Source organism: Phasianus colchicus, chromosome 6, assembly GCF_987193195.1.
Source record: "Phasianus colchicus chromosome 6, bPhaCol1.hap1.1, whole genome shotgun sequence".
NCBI classification, from domain to species: Eukaryota; Metazoa; Chordata; class Aves; order Galliformes; family Phasianidae; genus Phasianus; species Phasianus colchicus.
In genome coordinates this window covers 39,386,025-39,402,151 of record NC_143441.1, presented here as the reverse complement: position 1 = coordinate 39,402,151, position 16,127 = coordinate 39,386,025, and the positions used below count along the sequence as shown (strand labels likewise).

The following is a 16,127-nucleotide window of genomic DNA, read 5'->3' as shown; positions in this document are numbered from 1 at the left end:
AAGCAGGGTGATCTATCCATCATATCAATGAGGACCTGACTGACACTTTAAAGGATACACAACCTTTGGATCTATTCTTGACTGTGAAGTTCATGATGTAGCTTTTGTCCTTTAATTTTTACTTTTTTTTTTTTGCCATTTACAAGTTAACAAATGAGCAGGGCTATATTTTCAAATGCAAATCTTTCATCCATATTTCTGCTACTTCCAGGCAAGGTTATTGGGATATATATGATCCTTAGGAAGAACATTCCAGCAGTGAAGAAAAAAAGAAAACAAAATTGAAAGGATGCAACTTAAAAATGACAACAAAGAAAAATGTTGTGCTGTGAATTCACTGACTCCAGAGTTAAGGCTGACTTTCCTTTTACACTTCAGGTAGGGATACAGTCTGTTTCCAGTGACATGCTAATTTTTCCACCCACTGAGTACTTGGCAGAATAATAATCTCAGTGTGATTTCTTTTATTTCTGAATGTAACTTGAGATGTATGGTAATGATGTTTATTGCCACCAGTCATTTCAAATCAGGCTGTTGTGAGACCACCTGTCAATACCATATCCTTACAGCTGGATCAGGCAAGATACATTTTTTGTTGTCCTTTTTACACCTTTGAATGCTATCCCATTGCAAAGCATGTCCTGTACTTAATTTCTTTGCCTTTTAAAAAGCCTGGAAATTTCTTCATATTGCACCATACTGATACGAATTTTGTAGAGCAGCATCTCATTAAACTAATGTCTGTATTTCATGATATAGTGTCATGATTGTATTTTAGGCCCATTGCCCCTGCCCCTCGCACTGACAAAGCACACAATAGCTACATGATGATGTCCCTCTGCATGTGCCATCTGAGCACATCTGTGTGAGTTCCACATCTATTTGGTGACAGCAAAGAGTGAGGGATCACAGATCCCATTTGTGCTGCTGGAGGAGGTCCTGCAGCTGCCACAGACTTTTCTGCTTGTTTCTTCCTATGTCCCTGAACTTGGATCTTCTGCCTTTCCTCTTCTATCCCAAATATTTTTTCTGTTCCTTCTAATAACCCATACTCTTGTGTGCAGGTGAAATAAAGCAACTCCTTCTAGAACTCAATAAAGTCATAATCCTTTCTTTCAGCTCCAGCTTTCACCTCAATTACTCAGTGTAAAAGGAAAGACTGCTGAACTGGAGCACAGGAGCTATTTTTCCAGTGTTTTTTTTATGACACAGCCAGTTTTGAGTACTTTTAGATAATCAAAAGCACCAGAGCTCTTACAATGGGTTTCCCTAACGAATATTCCTGCTTAGATTCTCTGCTTTAACTGCTACAATTTTAAGAGTTTTCCCTTAGCAAACAGTTCATATCAAACTGCACTCTTTGAAACAGCTAAGCCATGACCAAAACTAAGACACAATCCAGTGATGAGTTTAGTATGAGTTATAAGCAATGGCAAGAGACTCAGAATAGGAATTTATGATGGGATGACAAAACAGATGGCAAAATTCTTTTATGGTTAAAAATACAAACGTGGTCCAAAAGGGTGTTCCTTCTTTGGGGAGAATTCAGAGTCAATGCTTTAGGTAGTTAGCAAATGTTTGTGTTTATTTGCACAAATTAGCTGAAATAAACATTGACAATATGGTTTCATTCCCAGAGCTTGTTTTGCTTTTAATTAGCCTAACACTGTTAGAAATAATCAAATATGATCTTGGTGATTAGGAAGAAACTAGAGGTTTCTCTGAGTTCTATGCATCTTTTGCAAAACAAACAAACAAACACCCCTGATTCTTAAAACCCCTGGTATTTATGACAAGAAGTTACTGTTGCAGTTGCATCCTCAAAGCATGTTTGAGCCTTTCAGATCACCTAAAAGCCTAAACTTGCCTGGGACAGGAGGTACGTTCCACATCATACTATTTATTAGAATGAAAAAAGGCTTTACAATTTCATAATTGAATGAGAGTTTCAGATAATCCAGTTTGACTGCAGAGATATTTCACGACACTAAATTTTATCTGCCATCTTTCTGCTAATCTCAGTAATTTATTTATCTGTTCTGTTCCAAAAGCTGAATTGTCTGCTCACAGTCTGTTGGTAGAGACTCTAAAATGTATTTTTAAAAGCTGTCTGAACCATAAGATATTGTTACTTTTAATTACACTTTTCCACTGTCAGGCAATGTCACTCTATTTCACAAAACATCCTAGTAGCCTTTATTTACAGACAGTGTTACAAACAACAACACATTGTCCTACTACTTTTGTCCTACAGATTAATTTGCAAATTCAGAATGAATTGAACCTGGACACACTGTAATTTCACCAAAGTCATATACTCTATTTTTCTAGCACAGTGCAAATTAAAATGAGAAGAGCACTTGTGTTTGCATCAGGAACACTGAACGTCAACAAGTAAACTGGTAAAAGAATTCAGTTCTTTAAAGGGCAGGGGAAACAGCTTTAATTTGTTTCCCTAAAAACACCTGGTTTAAAGATCTGTTCAACTACGTAATATTCTTTTAAGGTCAAATCAAAATAATTTTCACTCTGCTGAAGCAATTATAATGGTTAGCTCCATCACCACCCGGATACAATTTTACAGCAAGGCTCAGGTTTGCCAATTCTCTTTCCTTAATGTGCTTTTATTGCTGGGAAAGACCAGAGATCTAAAGGAACTACAAATCATAAAAGAATATCTAGAGGCTTATTGCACAGATCATATATGGGAAGAAACACGGTTAATGAACAAGTAATTAATCACAGAATCACTAAGGTTGGAAAAGACCTATAAGATCATCCAGTCCAACCATCCACCTGTCACCAATGGTTCTCATTAAACCATATCCCTCAACACAACATCCAAACGTTCTTTGAACACCTCCAGGGAAGGGGATTCCACCACCTCCCTGGGCAGCCCATTCCAGTGCCTGACCACCCTTTCAGAGAAGTAGTATTTCCTAATATCCAGCCTGAATCTTCCCTGGCGAAGCTTGAAACCATTCCCTCTAGTCCTATCACCAGTTACACGAGAGAAGAGGCCGACCCCCAGCTCGCTACAACCTCCCTTCAGGTAGTTATAGAGAGCAATAAGGTCTCCCCTGAGCCTCCTCTTCTCCAGACTGAACAATCCCAGCTCCCTCAGCCGCTCCTCATAAGGCCTGTGCTCCAGACCCCTCACCAGCTTTGTTGCCCTTCTTTGAACACGCTCCAGGGCCTCAATGTCTTTCTTGCAGTGAGGGGCCCAGAACTGGACACAATACTCAAGGTGCGGCCTCACCAGAGCTGAGTACAGGGGAACAATTACTTCCCTACTCCTGCTGGTCACACTGCTTCTGATACAAGCCAGGATGCCATTGGCCTTCTTGGCCACCCGGGCACACTGTTGGCTCATGTTTAGCCGAGCGTCAACCAACACCCCCAGGTCCATTTCCTCTACACAGTCTTCAAGCCATTCCACCCCAAGCCTGTAGCGTTGCTTGGGGTTGCTGTGGCCAAAGTGTAGGACCCGGCATTTGGTCTTATTAAACCTCATCCCATTGGCTTCAGCCCAGCTCTCCAGCCTGTCCAGATCTCTCTGTAGGGCCTCGCTACCCCCAGGCAGATCGACACTTCCAGCCAACTTGGTGTCATCTGCAAACTTACTGAGGGTGCACTCAATGCCCTCATCCAGGTCATCAATAAAAATATTGAAAAGGACAGGCCCCAGCACCGACCCCTGGGGAACACCACTCGTGACCGGTCGCCAGCTGGATTTAGCTCCATTGACCACCACTCTCTGGGCTCGACCCTCCAGCCAGTTCCTTACCCAGCCAAGAGTGTACCTGTCCAAGCCACGGGCTGCCAGCTTCTGCAGGAGAATACTGTGGGAGACAGTGTCAAAGGCCTTGCTGAATTCTAGGTAGACTACATCAACAGCCTTTCCCTCATCCACCAGGCGGGTCACTAGATCATAGAAGGAGATCAGGTTGGTCAAGCAGGACCTACCCTTCGTGAACCCATGCTGGCTAGACCTGATGCTCCAGTTGTCCCGCACTTGCCGCGTGATCTCCCTCAAGACAATCTGCTCCATAACCTTCCCTGGCACCGAGGTCAGGCTAACAGGCCTGTAGTTCCCCGGGTCCTCCTTACAGCCCTTCTTGTAGATGGGAGTCACATTGGCAAGCCTCCAGTCTTCTGGTACCTCACCAGTCAACAAGGAGCGCTGATAGATGATGGAAAGCGGCTCGGCTATCACCTCCGCCAGTTCCCTCAGCACTCTCGGGTGAATCTCATCCGGCCCCATGGACTTGTGACAGTCCAGTTGGAGTAGAAGGTCTCTGACCGTTTCCTTCTGAATCATGGGTGGTTTAGTCTGGTCTCCAGCCGAGACCACCTGGTCGAAAAGTGGAATATCCTGAGGATAACTGGTCTGACCTTTAAAGACAGACGTAAAGAAGGCATTCAGGACCTCTGCCTTTTCTTTATCCTCAGTAGTCACATTCCCGGCTTCATCCAGTAAAGAATGGAGATTCTCCTTAGTCCTCCTCTTACTGTTGATATATTTGTAAAAGGATTTCTTGTTTCTTTTTATTCCAGTGGCCAGGTCGAGCTCGAGCTGGGCTTTCGCCTTTCTGATTTTCTCCCTGCATATCTTAACAACTTCTCTGTATTCTTTCTGAGTTGCCCGTCCCTTCTTCCACAGGAGGTAGATTCTCTTTTTCTCCCGGAGCTTCAAGAATAGTTGCTTATTCATCCACGCCGGTCTCCTTCCCCGCCGGCTCATTTTGCAGCTCAGGGGGACAGCCCGCTCCTGCGCCTGTAAGACTACCTTCTTGAAGAGCAACCAGTTGTCTTGGACCCCTTTACCCTCTAAGACTGAATCCCAGGGGACTCCCCCTACTAGTCTTCTAAACAGTTCAAAGTCCGCCCTCCGGAAGTCCAAGGTAACAGTTTTGCTGTTCTTCCTCCTGGCTCCACCAAGAATCGAGAACTCTACCATCTCATGGTCACTCTGTCCAAGACAGCCCCCAACCTCCACATCTTCCACCAGACCTTCTCTGTTTGTGAACAGCAGGTCTAGCGGGGCAGCTCCTCTCGTAGGCTCTCTCACCAGCTGCATCAGAAAGTTATCCTCTATACACTCCAGAAACCTCCTAGACTGCTTCTTCTGCGCTGCGTTGAATTCCCAGCATATGTCAGGGAAGTTGAAGTCCCCCATGAGGACAAGGGCTGGCGACCTCGCCAGACATAAATTCATTGGAAAAATTACTTTTAACGAGACATTGGTCTTTACTGAGAAACTTTTCTGAACTTGCCATATAGCATTTCTTTAGAAAATGTATTTAGTGTATATGATCAAAATGGCTTAAATACTAAATAGGGAAAAAAAAATCGAAATTTTCACTATAATAGAATACTTTTAAACAATCTTAATCTAAATCACAACAAATGTATAGTATAATGGAACAATTAAGAAGATTGTAAATGCATTTCCAGTCAAAAAAGCAGCTAACCGTAACTGTAGGGGAAATGTTAGGCGAAGGACTGAATTGGTGGTTGAACATCTGGTAAGGGGTGTGGCTGGCCTAGGGAGTACATGGAAAACATCTGCACCTGTGCTCTCCATCAGACCAGAAGGGGTGGACCCAGAGTGGAGCCATCTTGGGCCAGTCACTAAAGGGAGAGCATCTCTTGGACCTGGGCTGCTTCCTGTGAAAGGGTACAGCATAGCCAGAGAACCCCTTTGCCAGCTGGGTGAGTGAGTTCTGGTCTTCTTTCTGAATGTGACTGTTGGCCTAACTGCAAATACCTTGCTTGGTGTCACTGAGACTCTGCCACAAGCAATGTTGCTTCTTTATAAGCACAACAGTGACAAAATGAGAAACTTACCAGGATGCTTGATCTCTGCTCTGTTGTTCAAGAAAGTGATGCCACATCTTTAGACACAAGTTTTCAAGACTGTTGTTTTGACATGCTAGAGCCAACAACAATAATGTCCTCTTTGAGCATGCTGCATTGTAACAGATTTAAAGCAGGTCATGTAAAAGAAGGGGTGCTGAATAGTTTGAACTCCTGTTCCCTGAAGAGAAACTTCATGATGGAATGCCTGAAATGGACAACAGAAAATGCACTTTTAGTTTAACAGAGCTCATGTAGGAAGGTATCCCACAGCCAGGGTAAGAGAGACCATCAGTCATCCTCCTGAGTTTGCATAGAATCAATAGACTAGAACTAAGCAGTTTTGTCAGCACAGTTGACGCATCCAGGTATTTTCTTGTTTCAACATAACTGAAGTAAGTAACTTCCTATTCATGAATCATTATTCTTTGTGAAGTTTGCTGTTTCGAAGGTAAGCAAGCCCAAGCATTTATTTCCTTACGAATCACATCCTGATGAAGTTTCTGCCATACTGAGGTGTTCGTACACTGGGTACTGTATGCCACAAACACAGCTAACCTCCTTGGTTATAAAATAACAAGAACTGTACGTTTCTTAAGTAGACTGGGGTAGAGGATGTCTTAGCAGCTGGAACGTTTCAGGGACTAATAGCCATGGAATTACTGGTTTTACAGCCGGCACTTGTTTGGGTTTTTTTCCTCAGGAGTGAAAGCGAATGAATTGGAAAAGCAGTAAGGACAAGGTTACACGTCCTTCATAGTAATAATGAGCTCCTGTCAGAGGGAATCTGAGAGGATCCAAATCCCACAGCTGTGTAACAGCCTCTGCTATGCACGAAACTACGCTTTGCACTGACGGTAAGGAACGGCCCGTGGATGAAGGCTGTGAGGCAGCTTTTCTGTGCCGTGCCGCAGTTCGGAAGCTGCGCTCACCTCGCACCTGCCCTACTGACCGCGCGCCGTTCACATCCCCGCGCTGCAAAGGGCTTTGGCGACGTTGGCTGCTTGACTGCAGACGGTCCCTATTAAAATTCATCATCTTTTTCCCTTTTCAGTGAAAAAGCGAGTGCCTTTAAGAGAAACACGTTGCTACGCTAAGTAATTCTGACCTGGTATAATGTACTGACTTCAGGAAAAAAGGCTCCTTTTCCTATTTATCTCAAGGCTATTTGAAAAGTCTCCAGTATGAACCTCGGTTTCTGTCAGGAAGCAGACCCAGCTGAGACGCGGCTTCGTTCCGCGCCCCGTTCGAGCTTTCCCGCCTCATCCGTGCGCAGCGTGCAGCTCCGGGCCGTTAGCACCGCCCGCACGCGCTCACTCCCAGCAGCGGCTGCACCGCGCGGCCCGGGCAGGGGAGGTGGGCGGGCGGCGGCCTCGGACACGCCCCGCCCCCGGCGCCGACGGGCCCCGCCCCCTCGCACGGCCGCGCTCCCTCGGGCGTCGAGGCGGCGCGCGGCAGCGGGCCCGCCGCCCTGGCAACGACTCGGCGCATGCGCCGCGAAGCTCCGGCGGCGGCGGGCGCCCTCCCCGTGAGCGCCACCGCGCCTGCGCGGCGCGCCCCAAGCGGGAGGGCGGGGCCGGGCTCTGCAGAGGGTGACGTCACCCCTCCCTGCCCTGCGCCGGCCCCGCCTCCGCCCGGCCAAGGCGGGGGGGTTCGGTCTCGCCGGCTGCGGCGCCGCCATGGCTGCCATATTGGGGAGGAAGTGAAAGCGGGAGGCGGCGGCCGGGAAGGAGCCCTTTCCTTTTCCCTCCTGCTCGGGCGGACGCGGGCCTCCCGGCGGCGGCGGCGGCGCGGCGGCTGGCGGAGCCCCGGAGCGGAGCGGGCGGCGGCGGAACTGAGCGCCCCGCGGGCGGCGGCGGCGGCCTAAGATGGCGGACCCGGCGGAGTGTAACATCAAAGTGATGTGTCGCTTCAGGCCCCTCAACGAGTCCGAGGTGACCCGCGGCGACAAGTACGTCGCCAAGTTCCAGGGCGAGGACACCGTCGTCATCGCGGTGAGCGAGGGGCGGCGCCGGGCGGGGGGCGCGGGGTCGGCGCGGCGGGGCGGGCGCGGGCTGAGGGGCGGCCGGGCCGGGCGGGAGGCGGCGGCGGAGCGCCGGGGCTGCGGGAGCGGAGTCCTCGCGCCGCGCCTGCGGGTGCTGTAGCCACGCGTTCCTTTTTACGGCGGGTTACGAAGTGCGAATGCTCCAGTCCGTGCGATTCGCCCATTAAACGTGGGGTGCCGCGGGTCTGCAGCCGCGTGAAGGGTAGCGGGCTGACGAAATAGAGGTGGCTGGGGGCTTTTCTCAGCTGGTAGATCGCTGTGGTCGAGTACGTTTTTTAGTTTATGTTGGTAAAGTCCTCGGCAAGGATCCAAGCCTGGAAAACGGATAAATTAATTAGGACTAATGATCTCACTTCGGCCAGCGAGCGTTCATTCATTGTGACAGCAAATGTTCTCTTCAAAATCAGGGCGAGTTTTAGAAATCTTGATGTCTCCTGACTTGCTAACAAGTAATAATTCCACACGTCTTCTTAAGGTACTTCATGGACTAGAGCAGGAAAAAGAAATGACGTTGCTTACATACCCTAAAACTCTTGCTTGCTCTTTAAGTAGACTGGAAATATCAAAAATATAAATCGGGCTGAGCTGGCACTACGTCTGTAGAGCCGTCTGATGGCCGCTCCCGAGGGCTGCAGGGAGCTCTGCTGGGCCTTGGCTGGGACGTAACGTTCAGTGCTACAGCCACCTTTGGTATTTTCTTCTTTGATTAAAAACAAAAATATATATATATCCTGCAGTATATATCCAGCGCGAGAACTTACTGTGTGTGGAAGAATAAACTTCCAAAGCTGATACATTTGTTAGCAGTGACAATATATGAGCTCTGTTTCACAAAATCTTAATGTGTAGAATTGTTGTTCTGTACGTTTTGGTTTTTATAGTAATGGATGTGACACAACTGATGTTCTCGAAGTTGGAACTTCATTTTTCTTAAACAGTTGAGGCACTTACTGTAACTTGTGGACTTTTTCATTATTATTATTATGTATATATATTTTTTTTTAACAAACTGCCAGATTTTTCAAAGTCTTCAACTTTCTAAGAGAGCAGCGTAGTCAGTCACCCACCTCTTGTGCCTTCTGGAACTGCCAGAGGGCAGATGGTAACAGAAACAGTTCTTAGTTCTTGTGAAACAGTTTCTAAAAACATTCCTCAGTGAGCTGTGCATTTGATTACTATCAGCTGATAGTTTCTGTATTTACTGCTGAAAGTCATTTTGGCTGCCTGCTGAACAGTACTTGAGGCACTTTGTAGCTGCTTTCCTTAGCTGCCTTGTCTTGAGCAGCCTGAAGGGCTTCACTTTCTTGTGTGCACTTGGTCTGTGCTAAAGCAGGGAAGGCTTCTTTAACAGTATCTGGGAGTTGCCTGGAATGGTAAATAGGAGCTGAAAAGTGGGTGACTGCGGAAGGAGCATTTGTGGCAGATTGCACATCTGACTCCTCTGTGGAGGCGGCTGGGGAGGGAGATCGGTGACTACAGCCAAACCCTTCTCCTCCTCCCTCCTTGGCTCCCTTGTCATCTCTGAGCTATCTGTCCTCCCTTCCCCCTTCTTTCCCTAGCTCCTGCTTAATTACTGACATGGCTGTCTTTCTCCACAAGGGAGTCGTTTTGATTTGTATTAGATAAAACACTTTACTGTAGCTAGGGCATAGGAGCAACGTGAGGGGACGTGTCAGTCTGTTTTGAAGAGCAGACCTTGGAAACAAAGTACTGTCCTTGCACTGGTTGATGTGTTTGTTTCTTTTAAACCAGTAAAAACCTTTTAAATCATTAATTGACATGCATCTTTCCACTCAAACACCCGAGTATTTTTGAATGGTTCTCTCAGCTAAGTAAATACAAGGGTCTTTTAAAATAGATAATGGGGTGACTTGTTACTGAGTATGTGATGTTTAGGTTAAATATGATAAATTTCCTCATATGCAAAAGTTGATAAGAATTTACTCATGAATTTCAGGCTTTTGAGTATAGTGGAATGTGGAGGAATAGCAAGCCTATATGAGTATGTTCTTTATTTTTAAATGTGAGACTGTTTGCTTATCTTAAAACCACCCAAAAGATGAATTGCTGAATAGAGTCACACTTCATCTTTTTGAACTGATGCCTAAACTGAAAACAGTGCTGTTGAATGATGGAATGGTGAGGTATTGTAGGTACTCACCCAAATATCCATATCCCTTTGTCTGCCCTTCAGATATTTCACGTAGCAATCATAGTGCATTGGTTATTTCTGTGATTATTAAGACAAAAGAACTCTGCCTATCTGTATTTTCATATTTCTTTGGAGTGAGATGTAACCCCTGTGAAGAGTTTGAGACCTTCAACTTTCTTTTTCATTGCCTTTTAAACTAATATTGGATAGCAAATGAGAGCAAGGCTGTGTGTTACATGGAGATAGATTAATGAAGATCACTTGCTATTAGTGGAGCTTTTGGCAGTAGATTATTCAAAATGAAAATGTAATTCACATGCATTGCTGGCAGAAAGGTGCTGACCCACATAAGTCAAAGAAGCAAGGTATGTTCTTAGAACAACTTTTAATTGCTATTTTGATAGTGTGAAAGAAAGCACAATTAGAAGTACAAATAAAAGCACTTGATGCCTAGATTACAGCTTCAAGCATGAATCACTAACAGCAATGTGAAGCTGAAAAGACTGTGTTCCTTCAGTGTTTTTTCTCAATCTTTTTGTCTCCTGTGAAATGGTGGATGATTGAGAAGTTTTTCAGCTGTTGCTGTGATGATTTAACAGAAAGCAAATATTCTAGCTTAGTGATGTTTGAAGGAGAATTATACTTAATGGCTATATATCAGTTGTTTAAAACACCACACTCATCTCTTATTTGTCTTCTGTTCTGAAACTCAAGGACCATTTTTATGCCAGCAGCACTTTTCTCTTTAGAAGAAACAGTAAAACCAAAGTTTTGCTGAAACTTTCTGCAGAACTGCTGTTTTCATGTTGGAAATTGAGTTTTCAGTACCTTTTGTGTGTGTGGTTAACACTCTGACTGTAACAATAAACAACTGGTGTAATTCAAGTATCAGCATGAATAATCTGTACAATATTTGCATAGAAATAAGAAAAATAAGGCAGAAAGAGTGGAGATTCACTGACTGTTCTGTATCAGCTGCAGTTGTGTATGTGCGGAACTAAGAAGGAAGCACTCTGCTAGGTGTGTTCAGGTGGTAATTCCTTCACTTAGTAATAGGAAGAACTGAGTCAGGCCGTTGTCTTCATACTTTCCAGAGATTGTTCACTGAGTTTTTTTTAACATGTTTTGTGCTGGTAGGAAGAATATTCTTTATTAAAGATGCAAAACTGCAAGACAGAAGGTAAGCCCTTTGCTTCTTGCTTCAGCCTCTTGTAAGTTAAGCATGGATAGCTATGATGTTGTTTTAGCAGTCCATTCTAGCAAGTGGGGGATGATAGCTGGTCTTTAACTGCGGAACTCTGTACTTGAGCATAAACCCCATGCTAACATTCACATCAACTAGTGATAAATCGTGTTGGCAGAAGTGCTTTATAGGGGCCGTGGAAGTGCTGCAGAGTTCTTGCTGTGGGACTGCATCCCTGCAGTGCTGCAGTTACGGGAGCTGAAGTTATCCTGTGACTGATAACTGGCCAGAAGAAATGCTAGGCAAGTCAACGTTCTGCTTGTTTGCTTGACGTTTCTGGTGTCACTTATAGGTCATGTTAATTTCTTAATTGGGATTTAATAAGATTTGCTGAACATTTTTGGAGTATGTTAAAGCAGCCTCGCATTACAGAAGTGATACTGCCACCACTGCAGGCCTCTTTGTGTGTTCATGGCCTTCACATCATCTGATCATTTTACTCCTCGGGGAAGAAAAGACAGCCAGTGTAGGAAAAAATATCCGACGCTTTAATCTTTCATGATTAATCCCTTAAAGATAATGAAGGTAATGACCAGACTTTCTGGGGTGAGTTAATCTAGGTAATGCTATTTTGGCTTTGTTTACAGCAAAAAGTTAAACTGTTAAAAAACAATAGTGATAAGATGTAATATTGCAGTTGTCATTGGTGTGAAACAGCACTAAATGTTACTTGTATTCTTAAAACATGATTGTCTTGGAACCTGCTCAGTTAAACCTACTTGGTTCAATACTGGTTCACTGATGATGGAATGGGCTTTTCATGTATTTTATAAAGAAGCATTCTGCAGTCTGGGAGGGGAGGGAAGTACCCAATTGGGTTTTTGAGTGCTTTGAAGTTGTGTTCTAGATTCATCTGGAGAAGTATAATGCTGAGAATAGGTAAACAAATATACCACTTTTCTCCCCCCAAGATGGGAAGTAACAAGTGGTGTAAGCAGCATCATTCATAGGGGTTCTTTTGCTTGGAATTACTGCATTTTGTACTTACATTGGTAGCAGTTGTTGAGGGGAATTGATCTTGTTTATTTATACAGTAACAGCTGCTGGGCATGTGACAAATTCCAATTAAAGGCAATATTGCCTGAGTGAAGTCTTTGCAGTTTGGCTCTCTGTTCTTACTAATCTGTGGCAATCGCCATGTGTGCTATTCTTCAAATCAATGCTTTGTAAGCAAAAAAAAAGTCAGTAATTACACAACATGCTTTATCTCTGTTCTTTTATGAAAGCATCTAAATGGCTATTTGCAAGCAAATAATCTAGAAGTATTCTGAGTCTAGGGATTGCTATTGAATTAGTAAATGTAATTTTCCCTTTCTACAGATAGAGTAGTGTAGTGCAGTCAGCATTTGCTTGCTTGAAGAGTAGGTGAGAAAAACCACCCATCTTCAAAACAGCTTTGCCAGAGTGTGCTGCAGATACCTATGGACAGCAGGGTAGCCTAGCCCGGGTTCTGCCTGCTGTGCCTTCTGAGCAGGGTGTCCTCTGTGCTGGAAACCAGGCTGGATTGATCAGTTGATTTTTGTTGGATTTCTTTGAGGGGAGTAAAGATTTGCTACTAGATGGTGGAGTGTATACTACTACTTCTGTAGTAGTATATAAATAGACTACAGAGTAAGTGTAGATATTGAAGTACACATAGTATGCAAAATGCTTGCACTTTAATATACTTCTCTGTTCTTGTAGTTGTCAGTGCTCTGTTGGGAACAGCAAAGATGAGATACGTTGTGAACCTGTGTAAAAATAGTGAATGTTGTTAATGGTTGCTGTGTAAACTGTCAGAAGATTCTGCCCACAAACTTTTCCTAATGTAAACTAAATTGTTTGTGATTTTAGGAAGTTGTAATTTAATTGAATAATTATTTGAATATTTTCTGGAACAATAATTCGGAGAAGAGTTTGAGTTTTACAGACTTGCTAATGTTACACTGATTATTTGCAGTGATTGTAGAATCACAGAATGGTTTGGAAGGGACCTTTCCAGACCATCTATTTTGATTCCCTGCCATGGACAAGGGCATGTTTCCCTAGGCTGGGCTGCCCAACACTGCATCCAGCCTGACTTCCAGTGATAGGGCATCTGCAACTTCTTTGTGCAACCAGTTCCAGTGCTTCACCACCCTCGCGAAGAATTTTTGTTCTATCCAATCTCCTCCCTGTTTAAAACTGTCACACCTTGTGCTGTCACTACACACTCTGGTAAAGAGTCTCTCCGTGTCTTTTTTTTGTGAGCCCCCTCCTAGTACTGGAAGGCTGCAATGTGGTTTCCCCAGAGCCCGCTCTTCTCTAGGCTGAATGGTCCCAGCTCCTTCAGCCTTTCCTTGTAGGAGAGGTGCTGCAGCCCTCTGAATGTCCTCATGGCTGCCTCTGGACCTGCTCCTACGGCTCCACATCTTTCTTGTGTGGGTGTCCTAGGCCTGGATGCAGTACTGCAGATGGGGTCTCACAAGGCTGAAGTAGAGAGATGAAGTTGCCTTCCTTGACCTGCTGGTCATACTTGTCTTTCTGCAGCCCAACATACATATAAGCCAGCAAAGTGCTTTCTGGGCTGCAAGCACACATTGCTGGCCCGTATCTCATATCTTATTTTCCGTCCTCTGTCCCCAGATCCTTTTCTGCAGGGCCTCTCTCAATCTGGACAGATACTGGGGGTTGTCCAAGCCCAGGTGCAGGACCTCGCACTCAGCCTTGTTGAACTTAATGTGTTTCATGTGGATCTATGTTTGAAGCCTGGCAGTGACTTCCTGAGGGGCGTCCCTTCCCACTGGTGTACCAGCTGCACCCTTCTCGTGGACGTTCACTTTTTCCTCTGAATTTTTCCAATGTGCAGTGGTAAATGTGATCCTTCATGGGTATTATTATGTGTAATAGGTATTATTTCAGTGTATGCAGTGTATTATTTCGGTTTGTATGCAGACAAACTTGAGCATGAAACAAATGTGCCTCATGTTTGTGATGTGGATGGCTTGCAGTGTGTAGTGTAGCTGCCTGGTAATGGTGAGGATGGAGGTTTTTTGAAGTTTTAGATGTTAGTGAGAAAGAAAACTTCTAAGTGAGTGTTTTCTGTGGTGACTTAGACTTGTTACATAGCAAGTTCTCAGCCTTCATTTTCTTACCTTGGGGATACTTGGACTTGCTTGTTTGTCTTCTGGTGTACATAGAGACCTGAGTTCCACCTACAGTGCATACAAGTTTGAGGTGTATTTGAAGCTAGAGTGAGTAATTGAGAGAGCCTGTGATTTCCCTACTGTGAAACAAATGTTCTGGCAGACTTCAGCACCTTAGGGATAGGTTCTGCCTGCTAAGTCTTGTGGTTTCTTGAGCATATTTACACAGTGAACTGTGTAATTATTTTCTTTTTTCTAGGAGGGAGCTCATCTATCTGAATTTCAGGCCCTCTAAGCAGAGGGATATGCATTGGCAGTGAAAAGCTTTGTTTGGTGTAAGGCTAGATGTTATTAAAAGGCAAATGGAAGGTCAGGCTAGGAAAGGGAATGTGGTGAGTGGGTGGGTAAAAGATGGGAGCTAGGCTTGTTCTGCTGCCAGGGAGGCAGTCCCACAGTATCCTTGGGGGAGGGGAGGATGATAATGAATTAAACGTAGGCCAAATGGAGCATTAACAGTTGCAGTAAATTTAGTGGTAGAAACTGACTTAAGGCCCTTGTAAACCTCAGCTGTCTGCGAAGATAATAAATCAAGCTCCAGAAGTGCTAGGAGAACTTCAGCTTAATAAGATGAGCATAATAACTCATATCTTTATGGACTGTCAGCTTGTTACAGCTGTTGGCAAATCCCACATTCTTTTCAAAAAGCTGGTCAGAACTTCCTCTTTCAGTGTTTTCCTAAAGAAATCTATGAAAGGTTCCCTTCCTCCAGAGTGGCCTTTTCCTTCTGCTTACAGAGCTTTATTGTAGGGATATCATGCATAGGGAAATGTTTCTTGTGCTGACTGTAGGTAACCTGGATGTTTCCTTTGGTTTGAGGTTTTTAACAAATATTATGAAGACATATTGTGTGTGATGGGATATAAGTTGATTTTAATAATATGGCTTTACCATGGCAGTTGAGAAGAATAATGGGTTCTCAGATGTACAGACACTGGGCACTGGTTTACAGTGTAAATCAAGTAAGTGGAGGTCATGTAGCAGAGTAGTTATGGAAAGCAGTTTGGGTTGCACTTAAAAACCAAATATATTTAATTCAAGGCCTTATTTGTAAGCAAATATATAAAGATTTAGGCACATACATAAGCTGATTTCCTCACTGCGTCCTTCAAGTACTTAAAATAAAAGATAAGATCAAACCGGGACCACGTAGGCTGCTTTTAAGCTATGTGAACAAACACCTGTCAGTTGTGCTTCCAGGGTTGTCTTTTTTTTAATAGTTTTTCTGATTCTTTTTGCAGTCCAAGCCATATATATTTGACCGTGTATTCCAGTCAAACACATCCCAGGAGCAAGTATACAATGATTGTGCTAAAAAGATTGTCAAAGGTAAGGTGGAACAAACATTTAATTATCAGGAAATACCTTCTTTGTATGGATTTTAATGTTGAAAACTGGTACTTCAGTTGCTCCCTTTTACCTTTTAAAAGTTTAATAACAGTCATCATGGTTCAGAATATAAAATCATCCTGTATTTGAGGTGATATGTCAAGACTAAACCCGCTTCTCCAGTTGTTTAGAACATTTGATGATATTTACCTGTTTGGTTTTTTCATATCTTTGCTGAAAGTTAAAACAGTTGGTCATAAATTAATAAAAGATAAGCTTCTGTCTGTTTGAAAACAACTCTTATGAGTAGGTTGTTTTTATTGGTGTCAGAAAACATCC

At 44.1% G+C, this 16,127-nt stretch overlaps 1 protein-coding gene and 2 long non-coding RNA genes across 7 annotated transcripts in view; 2 read left to right on the top strand and 1 right to left on the bottom strand.

The window, feature by feature from the left end:
• LOC149917558 (uncharacterized) overlaps positions 1–7,000 on the top strand; it is a 34,667-nt gene extending 27,667 nt beyond the window's left edge. The window contains exons 1-3 of one of the 2 annotated variants that reach the window (XR_016467864.1): positions 5,222–5,715; positions 6,563–6,716; positions 6,914–7,000. This is a non-coding gene — a long non-coding RNA (uncharacterized LOC149917558). Of the gene's footprint in view, positions 1–5,221; positions 5,716–5,853; positions 6,717–6,913 lie in introns of those variants that run through there. The other variant, XR_016467863.1, reaches the window with a different exon arrangement.
• LOC116244391 (uncharacterized) overlaps positions 1–7,056 on the bottom strand; it is a 41,127-nt gene extending 34,071 nt beyond the window's left edge. For all 3 annotated transcript variants that reach the window (XR_016467858.1, XR_016467859.1, XR_004170182.2), the window contains exons 1-2: positions 6,968–7,056; positions 5,851–6,067 (exon numbers count right to left, since the gene is read on the bottom strand). This is a non-coding gene — a long non-coding RNA (uncharacterized LOC116244391). The remainder of the gene's footprint in view (positions 1–5,850; positions 6,068–6,967) is intronic.
• Positions 7,057–7,484: 428 nt separating this feature from the next.
• KIF5B (kinesin family member 5B) overlaps positions 7,485–16,127 on the top strand; it is a 32,106-nt gene continuing 23,463 nt past the window's right edge. Inside the window, exons 1-2 of one of the 2 annotated variants that reach the window (XM_031616043.2) lie at positions 7,485–7,853; positions 15,701–15,788. In XM_031616043.2, coding sequence (XP_031471903.1) covers positions 7,728–7,853; positions 15,701–15,788 — 214 coding nt within the window. In that variant the 5' untranslated portion in view covers positions 7,485–7,727. The remainder of the gene's footprint in view (positions 7,854–15,700; positions 15,789–16,127) is intronic. The other variant, XM_031616041.2, reaches the window with a different exon arrangement.